Source organism: Pollachius pollachius (assembly GCF_949987615.1).
Source record: "Pollachius pollachius genome assembly, chromosome: 2".
Lineage (NCBI taxonomy): Eukaryota > Metazoa > Chordata > Actinopteri > Gadiformes > Gadidae > Pollachius > Pollachius pollachius.
Window position 1 is genome coordinate 28858806 of NC_136935.1, and position 10946 is coordinate 28869751.

At 40.3% G+C, this 10946-nt stretch overlaps 1 protein-coding gene across 1 annotated transcript; it reads right to left on the bottom strand.

The window, feature by feature from the left end:
- Positions 1-8665: 8665 nt before the first annotated feature.
- On the bottom strand, positions 8666-10898 carry hmgb2a (high mobility group box 2a). The gene is made up of 5 exons (XM_079730507.1): positions 10787-10898; positions 9879-10038; positions 9641-9789; positions 9385-9559; positions 8666-9305 (listed from the first exon to the last, which is right to left on the bottom strand). The coding sequence occupies exons 2-5, from the start codon at positions 10023-10025 to the stop codon at positions 9129-9131; spliced, it is 648 nt and encodes a 215-aa protein (XP_079586633.1). The 5' UTR covers positions 10026-10038; positions 10787-10898; the 3' UTR covers positions 8666-9128.
- Between the last annotated feature and the right edge of the window lie 48 nt (positions 10899-10946).

A 10946-nucleotide genomic window follows, 5' to 3' on the forward strand; every position in this document is an offset into this window, starting at 1 on the left:
TAGCAAATACAACATTGTGTCTGGTTAAATATGTTAGCATCTGTATTTAATGGCCTTTGAGTTATTCAACAGCTTTATTTAATGTATGCATAATAACATGTCCTTAAATTAATAGGTTATGGATCAAAATGCCCCCTTCCCCCAATTCATGGTGAAGTTTGGCTTAGACAAACTAAACGGGGGGTGGGGGGGTGTAGTTGAATATCGGATGTTTAACATATCAGCAAGATAATAGACTTGATTTAGCAATGATGGAGTTTAAAAGTAATTTATGTACAGTTGTGTTTATTCTGGGCATATTTGACTATTATTGGGTTAACAGTAACAACACTCTTGTGAAGATGGCATTGGCCACCCCCACTCAAGAATCGATCAAGATCCCCCATGGTGGGGGTCCCGGCCGGGTCGCGTGCGGCAGAACGAACCATGAAAGAACGAGACAAATTGACGAGACATTGAAATATTTTATCAATCTGGCATGACACAGAAAATACAAAGACAACATGCATTTACCATTTCACTGATATTTAATTGTATTATCGTACGCTCGCTCACTAAGCCTATTTGTTTTTTTTCCCAAGAAATCGGTTGATTTCTGCCTCTCATTGGCTAAAATTCAACGACAGCGTCCTAGACTCAGTCCTAGAACAGCATACGATTGGCTGGCTCTCGTGAGTCGTGACGTCTCTCAGTCGGTCCCTCCTCACCACTCACACAGTGAGTGAACGAACTGTCAGCGAGTCAGCAACTAGTGGGTCTGGGAGGAGTCGAGTCTGAGAAAGAACGATACGAACGAGACGAACGAGGCGAACGAGGCGAACGAGACGAACGAGAAAGAGGAACCAGTTCAGTTCGTTCGTTTTAACGATTCGTTCATTCGAACTGATTCGTTCGCGAACGAGTCATCTCTAATGGGGAGCAGAGCGACTGACCGCTTTGAGCTGAGTTATGATTTATGTTTAAGGACTTGTGTTTTGTTGGACTGCTGGGCGATCGAAATAAGCAGACTTTGTATTGGACAAGCAAACCTGGTGTCCAAGCGCTCTATGAATCCTGCTACAATGATATTTTTATTCCTCTTTTAAGTCAACTTTAGCATGTGTGCATAAACGTATTCTTACTACTGTATGTATCTATCTATCTATATATATTATCTTAATAATATTTTATATATATATGAAAGTGAGTCTTTCTCCGGTCGGTCAGGGTAGTCTACTGAGCCTCTGACGATGTGAACCCTACGCATTATTCAGTAAAGCCTTCCCGTTGTTTTGAGCCACTTAGACAGAACCTAGAGAATAATGTAATCAATGTTTTAAATCACGATAAGCAATGCTATGAAATAACTTAAAATAGCTTACCCAGGAAGCCTAACCCTAAATCAGACGCAGACATTAAACACATTGCTGCTCAGATGGGCTTCATCCTCCACACACACCGGGGTATTGGTCCTGGACAAACGCTGCAATGTCATCAAATCAGAACATCAGCTCCGAACATCAGATCAGAGCGTCAGAACCTCAGATCAGAACATCAGATCAGAACATCAGACAAGAACATCAGAACATCAGATCAGAACATCAGATTAGATCAGAACATCATCACATCAGAACAGAGCATCAGATCTATATTTTGTCCACCCAAAATAAATGTCACATCCTACAACATGTCAGAAATGCAACAAACTATATTCTAGTAGTTATTTTATATACAGCATAACTATATATATGTAACTTTATACGCTGTTTTATCTTCATTTCAGGGGTCGAGTAGGTTTTGTGGATCGATAATACATTGTATTTGTTGGGAGGGGGACCATGAATAGCTAGTTAGTGATGGTGGTGGAATGCTGCTCTAGTGTGAAGAGTAATGTTACCCAGGGTCCTTAATAAAGACCCTTCAAGATTATAATTGGCATCTCCTAACATGTTGGTATCCAGGTCTTGATACAACAAATGGAAGCTCATAAAGTAACATATTGGTGATATATTAATGTTTTTTTGATATATCAGGGTCATATAGGACTATCAGGAGGATGTACGGTGTATAGTTGGGGAATGGTGCACAGTACTGAGAATGGGAGTGTTGTGATTTTACCTCTATAACAAGAGCCTGACGGATGGGGATAATGAAGTAAATGATAGGGAACATCCGATGTTGAAGGTTTGAACGAGTTGATGCCAATGCATTATCAAACACGACTGAGGTTTGGCCCTTTCTTTGGAAAACCCATGGCCAGTCCACTGGATGAGACTTAGATGCAACAGCCCACCTTGCAGTTTGAAGGAGATGAGCTGGTCCTCACATCCATCACACTTCCCCAATAAGCACAGTACCCATAACTGCAGACGCAGCATGTAAAGCTGACGAAGCAAGTAGTTCTATATCTTCATATGATGTTGTATGTATGTTATGTTGTGTCACCATAAGACTTCACAGGGTCAATTATAAGCCAGTTCAAAGAGATGAGGAGATTAGAAGCCATTTCAAAGATCCAGCACTCCTCAAACGCCCACTGAAATACACTTACATAGTTGAAAAAGAAGCTAACGCAGCGGGGTGACTAAAGATATGTGTGCTGCCTTTTGAACAGAGTATGGACCAACAGGCTGGAGTGGAGGACTTGAAGGTTCCATCACTGCCCCCTAAATGGCAGAAAGCAGAGTGGAAATCCATCTGCCTGAATCGTACTGAAGGGATTTAAAGACCATGCATACTATCCCTGTCACATTTACCCTATTTTCAAAGTGTTTTTTTTTTTTTTGTGATAGCTATGTCTTAGATGATATGCTGTTTGAAAGTCTTCTTCTGTCCATAAGTCAGTCAGATAGGGATCTGGTAACAACTAATTTAAAATAGGAATTTCTACATGAGGACAGGGATGAGCTACTTAATCTTTGGACTGCTTGGATGTAACAAAGATTCCAACACAAGATCAGTTGAAAGGCATCCTTCTGAAAGATGCACACAAAAAGTTGCTATTTGAGCCACTTAGCTCAAATAGCATTTTTTAGCACACAAAATGTCCTCTTAATGTATGAGGATAAAACCAACGTGATCTCTAACCTAAACTACAGAATAGGTTGTTTTTTCACCCCAAATGAGCCATATAACCCTTTGCTGGCCCAGCGAAGTGTCAAAGAAACATTGAATGGCTGAAGAAACAACAGAACTTCACATGTGTCAAGTTTTTCAGCCAAATCAATGTTTTTTTTCATAATCTTCAGTCAGTGAATGTATACATGATGTTTATTTTTTTAGTTAATGCAATGTTTTTCTATCGTTGCCATGTTTCTATCGTTGCCGTCCATATGGGCGCTGCTACCCTTGAAACCATGCAAGCTGCATGTTGCTTGAATCAAAGTCTTGGCCTTGTGTATTAACTGTACAGTTGGATTAAGTATTATTTTATGTAACTGATGATACAAAGTAGATTTGCGAGTAAACCAGAAATGACATGTTAAATTCTTGAAAATGTTGAAAAGTTGATGTTGCAAATACATTTTGTTTAATAGGATAATCACGAACAATTAACACCCTACTGCTGTTTGATTATTTTTTTTAAATAAAAACATAGATTTCGAGTGACGCAAGGCTTTCTTATTTATTCTTCTCCTTTGGGACTGTCTAGCCCAACGTGATTCTTTGGGGCAACCGACTCGTTTATGTCCGCTTTGCTTCTGCTGAAAATTCCTTTGCAAAGGTTAATTTTATATATACATTTGGTAGTACATGAAACATTTACAATGATCATGACTAATTCATCTCGCTTTAAAATGTGCATCAATAAAATAAAAGAATGACAAAAAAGTTGCTTAAAGACTGCTAAAATGATCAACCTTTGAGGCCCTCTTTCATATTAAAGTGCCCCAGGTCTCTAAGTGTCCTTGACCCCTAAGTCATCTACAAATTACATCACTTCCTGTAAGGCTAGATTTATAGTATATTATCCACTAACATTCATATAAAAGAGACCAGATGTCTCTATCTCACTCCCAATTAATTCTGTGCCCCCAATAATGGTGTGTTTGCCGAAGCTTCGGCGGCAGTCCGAGTCAAGGCCAAAGTTCCTTTCCCCCAATTCTTCTCAACCATAGCCGAGATAACCCCCACTACGAGTCTTTACTTGTTGTGGAAGTACCAGAGAAGTCAGACGCAGCCTTTATGATTCATAATATCATCCGAGGCGCACATAGCTTTTGGCCGTGATATTAGATATAATATTATATAAATACCTATATATTATATAATATTATTATATTATATTATATAGATATAGAGCTCCGGGAGTCCGCAAACGGCAACAATCACTTCTCCTCCATGCTGTGGTTCACTCTGACAGCTCATTGGGGAATGGACAGCAGTTAATTTGAATTAAAGCTACAGACACCAGAAACAGCGCATTCTGAAGGGACTGAAACAGAGGGGAATAGCGATTTTGTTTCCTAAAAGCTATTTCCAACAAACAGCTTCAAAAACATGTTTTCTGGAAGTTATATACTATGTTTACTTGTTGGGAAAACACCATAATAGGTCTCCTTTAAAGCGGCGATAATCTCTGGTTTCTGCAACAGTTAATCAGAGGACTGGACGATGCTCAGATGGGTGTTAAGGTTTGTCGCATGGTCAGATGTTATCTGTGTTAACAAGATTGTGGTCCTGTTCACACCATACGGACTGCTAAGACAACCAGTAAAGCATACCTGTGGGCCTGCTGCGGAACTGCCATGGGGTACACGGACAGTATACTGGTCGCTGAAAGCTCCTAAAGGTTCAGCATAGCTTAGATCAGTGATAGGATTGATGGATCCATTAAAATATTGTTTGGATATATTCAACAGACACAAGGAATATGTAAATGTGACATTGTAACAGGGAAAGGGAAATTTGGAGGGAACATGTATTCAGAGAGACAAAATGTAGACCATCAAGGATCTAAATTCCCATAATGAATTAATTAATAAGGAACGCAAGGGGCTATTATTGGGTAAGTATTGCACTCCTGTGGAAGATTTAGGATAGGAGGTTGAGAAGGGTTGAGGAAAGGAAAGTGTGAGGTAATATAGCCAACAATTTAAAAGCTATGTACAGCAGCTGTATTGCTGACTATTACACCAATTTAAAAGGAACTAAGTTAGTAAAGCTCTATTTGTACAGCTATATTTAAAGTTACAAAGATCTTCACATAAACACACAATAAGGCAAGCTAATAAATAAACAATGTAACACAGTAAACACACCACAATAAGAGACAGAACTAATTATAAATAAAACTAAAACAACCATTAGATGAGACAGGGATGAAGATCTGTAGAAAGATCTCTCCTTGAAGGTGGGTTCCTAGTAGTTGTAAAACAGTTCAAGGATTCTGCAAATCTGATGGGGGGGAGGGGGGTTGTTGAGCTAGGGGTGGATAAGAGGTTAAGCTGTGAGGATGAATAATGAGGAGAGGAGATGATTAAAGGCTGCGGGCTACATTTTGAACCAACTGTCAGCGATTGTGAGGCACGTACAGAGGGAGTTACAATCATCATAAGGGAGAATATATTCAAGCGACATCACCATGATTTAGCCCCCATATTTACCATTGGGTCGGGAAAACCAAACTGGCATGTACGGGACAGGTTTTGGTGCTCATCTATTTTGATAGACTGTAGGCTGTTGGGTTGCTTACCCAAAGTGTTTTTACTGCAAATCTCTCTCTCTCTCTCTCTCTCTCTCTCTCTCTCTCTCTCTCTCACACACACACACACACAGACACATACACACACACAAACACGGCCACAAACACACACACACACACACACACGCACACACACACACACACACACACACACACACACACACACTCATAATGACAGATATAGGAACATGTACTAAAAGCCTACCTCGATGATGTTCAGGCAAGAAAACAATGCAAGCTGCTGGTCCAAGAAGTCTTCAGAGAAATAGTCAGCTCAGCTCCTAGAGACGATTTATCGAATATGGAAGATGATGCGTTCTCAAAGAGCTCCACCGGCTTTCGATCCACTGACTGTGATTAGTAGACCTATAAATATAATAGACTGTCGTGGCGATCTGTACTGATTCTTAAGAATCTCTGGACCTCGCTCGATCTGCTGTCCCCATCCTCTTCATCCTCTTCTAAATAATCTTGCAGAAATTGTGTATGCGTCTATAATGCTTCACTCTTATCTGTTAGCAATCAAGATAACTGTATAGATTCTTCATGTCAGGGGCATGGTATTGTATATATGCTTTAGATATATGAATAATCGTTGAATCTCTCGGAGTGATACTGCCTTGTTCCTGAGCTCGCTGCTTTCCTCTCAGAGACGCCCCAGAACCAGAACCTGACACACAATTCTTGGCCAAACAAAACAGTTCCTTCCCTGGCCACAAAGAGGGAATCTCCAGCCACAATTTGGAAAACTTTCTTCAGTCTATGAAACATAACTTTTCACACCTGTACAGAGGTACCAGACACCAGGGCTTAATTTCAGCTGTGTAGTAATTTCCACCGCAAAAAAACAACAAAAAAAACATCACAAATTCAAAGACTTTCAAAAGCCTTGGTCACAGCCAATCTGAATTTGTGAAGCTCTAAAAGACCCGCTGCTCAAGCCAGCTAATATCTGTAAATGCCATCTCAGAGAATGTCTCTGTGGCCTTTCAGTGTCAATGAGCCTCCACAACTCCACGGCACTTAGACTCCATGACAAATTAAGCAGATTCTCCACAGTATACCTGTTCAAGACTTTTCTGTGTTTAACCGGGAACCTGCACAGAAATATCTTGAAACACACTGAAACAGTGGATTAAACCAAAGATGTAGATTACATGGAGCTGTGCGTGACACTCTAAATGCGCCCAGATATGAATGCTCTAGACCTGGATGATATAGCAAGGGATTTTCTTGCAGTAAATCAGATCCAAGATCCATGTGGCGCTCAGACGAAGGCTGAAACAGACACGCATCCCTCAATTTGTGGAGCATGGAGTGATGCAGAAATTAAACTGAAATGAAAATAGTTTCTATCTGGCCTTTCCATGATGGCGGCCGAGACTGATAAGTGTTTCTCATCTCTTAATGGCCAAATTCTAAGAGGTGTTCAGGCCTTTGGATCAGAGCTTTCTGTGAGGATCACCTCACTGCAATGTTGGTCTAAAATCTGAGGAGAATTTAGTGGCTAAAAACTATCTGGGCTTTGTGTGTTTGCAATGTGTATTCAAATGCTGGATAAAGGCATTTTACCAAGTTATACACAGGTCATTCAGATCTCTCTGACAACCCTAATTAACCGCTGCAGAGGAAAACGACCATTCGGTGGGATGAGAAGGCTCCATACTTGTTTGAGTGTCAAATAGGAAAATACAGCTTCATCATTGTTCTGTGTTTTTGGTTGGGAAAGAAACAATGTATGTTGACTCACAGTCAAGTGATTTACCACTTGGCACAATGAAAAAATAGACAGTGGAGCTTGAGGCTCAAAAAATTAAACCAAACTCAGTTTTGACATTGTTGTTTGACATGAGAGGCACTCTTAAATTGTTTATTTTAAATGTTTTTTGTTCTGAAATTGTTTTCTATTAATTATTATTGAGGAATGCAGAAGAATGCAAATAAACAATAGTGAAATTCTTGAGTCTGGTTTTATCTTCATATGCAGGGTATGACTTGAATGCCAAAATATATTTTTACCTTTACTAGTAGTAATTGTTGCAGTTCAAGCAACAGAAGTCTAGCAGTAGCTGTAATAGTGGACTAATAGCTTATACTATATATGATGTATTCCATACATGCATGCAGATTTAAAAAAGGCAGCAGGCTTTCAAGAATCCATTGTTTGTTTGAGTTATATGGGGCCTGTTGCCCAGAGCTTTATGTCTAGCAACGTCATGTTGCTAGACACACGCCCCCCTATGGTCTAAATGTGTTTTTATATATAACCTCTTTGTGCCAATATTAATGACTGTCATGCATAGGATAGAAATGAGTGCGTCGGGTGACACGGGTACTAAGCATTGTAAGCGCGGTTACATAGCCTGGAGTATTGACTATGAATTGTGCTTGACACTTCATTGACTCCTGGTGTTGCTAAATTGCAATTACACATTTTCTATAAAATGCTATCGCTTGGGTTCAACAAAAAATACTACGCAAGTGGTGGGCTTTAAATAGAAAAAACGGAAAAATATACCTTAATTGGTCAATGAACTGCCATATTTAAGTTAATGCAAACATTAACTGCAGATGTGAAGTTCACCCGTTTGGTTTTTAACTACAGGAGGCTCATGCAGCGTTTGAAAATGCTTCAAAACGACCTGTACGTCTAAAGAAAAGCCACACTGATATTAAGTGGTACAATCAATGCATAAATTTAACCAGGATTTTTTTGGAAGAAATGGGTTCTTATTCTGGGAAAGTAACCAACATAAATACTGATGACCAATCACTATATTTTTAGTACACATTAGAAATTCACTGAATAAGTGTGCTTAGACGTTTATTGGAAGTATTTAGCATAAAGGATATAAAATCCGTAAGATACCATTTTAAAGGAAGTGAAGATAACTGCCTTGAGGCCAGGAGTTGACATTTGCAAGAAAAACCTTATTTGAGGGAAAGTGAAAAGACCCAGCCCAATCATCAATTTGACACGGCTAATGTTTATACAAAATTTTATTACAAAAACCCTACATAATGCAAAGCTCCGCATTAAAAAAAAGATACACTTTAAAGTCAACTACAGAAGGATCCTGGTAGTAAAACCGCAGTGAAAGGATGAACACATACACCACCATTAGATAAATGTTTAGCAGTGCTTTTGAAGAACAACACCTTAAAAAAAAGTATCTTCCAAAGTCAGTAACTGTGCCTCATCGAAGTACAAATGGCATAGCTGACCAACAACCATCTTTTAAATAGAGGGTGATTTGAAACTATCGGGGAACTCCAACAACAACAGAAAGTTTTCCCTGAATCAAGTTACTCAAGTGTTGGTAACCTAACAAAATCATGACGTCAGGCCAAACAAAAACAGCTGAGAGCATTACAAAATAAACAATTTCAAAACATTGCCGGTTTCACATCCTTGTTTTGTAAATTACCCCAGACCCCAAATCATTTAGTCATCTTCGTCATCGTCATCATCATCGTCGTCGTCCTCATCATCATCATCATCATCGTCGTCGTCGTCATCCTCCACTTGTGCAGCTTTCTTAGCAGTTGGCCGGCCAGGTCCAGATTTCTTCCCGGCATCACTTTTGGTGGGCCCACTCGTAGCACGGTATGCAGCCACATCCTGAGGAAACAAACAATGGTTGGAAGGCAGTTCCAGCTGATGTGTAATAAAAGTATAAAGGGGAGGGAACCATATTCACCTTTTCATATTTCTCCTTGAATTTGGCTGCCTTTGCCTCAAAGGGGATCTTGTCCTTGGGGCTCTGCTTGGACCAAAGTTCCCCTAGCTTCTTGGCGATGTCACCAATGGATATTCCTGGATGATCACCCTTGATCGCTGGGCGGTGCTCAGCACAGAAGACGAAGAAAGCAGAGCTGAGAATAAAATGTTTTAAAATTAGTGTGATGAAATAGGAACAACACCGGTAAATACTCAAGGCCTGTTTGATAACGTACGGTGGCCTCTTGGGGGCGTTCGGATCCTTCTTTTTCTTCCCCAACTTGGTTCCTTTAGGGGGGGTGTAGGTCTTCATTTCCCGGTCATAGCGTACTTTATCAGTTTTGGCCATATCCTCAAACCTCACCTTCTCCTTGGCCGACATGGTCTGAGAACACAAAAACGTTCAATCTAAATATATATATTTTTTTTTTGTTTGTTTCAGCGATGCAACAACAACAACGCACTGCGACGTACCTTCCATCTCTCCGAACATCTTTTGGAGAACTCCGCGAAGCCCACGGAGGTTCCAGGATGGTTCTTTTTATGTTCTTCGCGACATTTCGAAACAAAGTAGGCATATGAAGAGGTCTTCCCTCTGGGCTTGTTCGGGTCTTTTTTCATGGCTGGACGTGTTCTTAGAAAAAAAAAATGAAATAATTGTATTAAAGAAAGCTATTAACGCACACACTATCGTCAGTCTATTGGTAGCGAGCGCACCGCGCGCGGGCTCCCCGACGGTACGGGGTCTAATCTGTAATCGGATTTCCGATGTTCTAAGGGGCGAAAAGACGGGACTCCATTTTGTCTCTTCCCGCCCCAAGTACAAAGCGCCAACACTTAATCATCATATCATATTAAATGGTCCTGATTTCAGATCGATACAACCGGTAGGATTAATAAAACCCCACCGTGCTGTGAACGGCGGGGGTCTGGATAGGAGCGGCTGCAGCAGAAGGCTCAGGCTAAGAAGGCTCAGGCTAACGTGCCAACAGGCTAACGCGCTAAGCTAGCAGATCAAATGGCGTTTGCATTAGGCGATGCGCACGAGTCGATCCGACCAACAAAACCACAATGTCGTCGAGACAAAAACACCAAATAAACGCATTAAAATCGGCATTTCCCTGCAGATTTAAGACATGCTGATTTGGGAAAAACTTGAGGTGGTTTCTCCAATTCCATGCAGTTATTCAACTAACAAGAAAGTGGAAAACAAACGCAAGCATTAAAAGGTTACTAAATAGTAGAAATATGTTCTGGTTATTGGCAATTTACAAAGTTGTACTTATTCCCTTGTCTGTATGTATATAAATGTACTACACATAGAATAAAATACACAAAGGCCAGAAATACTTCAAAATAAATAAATACGAGAGGTAACTTACCAGTTAGTCGTCTCAAACTTTCAGCGAGTGAATGTCGGAGTTAACTTCCCACTGTTTTGTCAGCGGCTGAAGAGTCTACCGAACTTGTATGGAAAGGCTCGTGACACCACCCCTAGGCAAGTGATTGGTCAACTCCGCCTGTTTAAATTTAAATACGGGC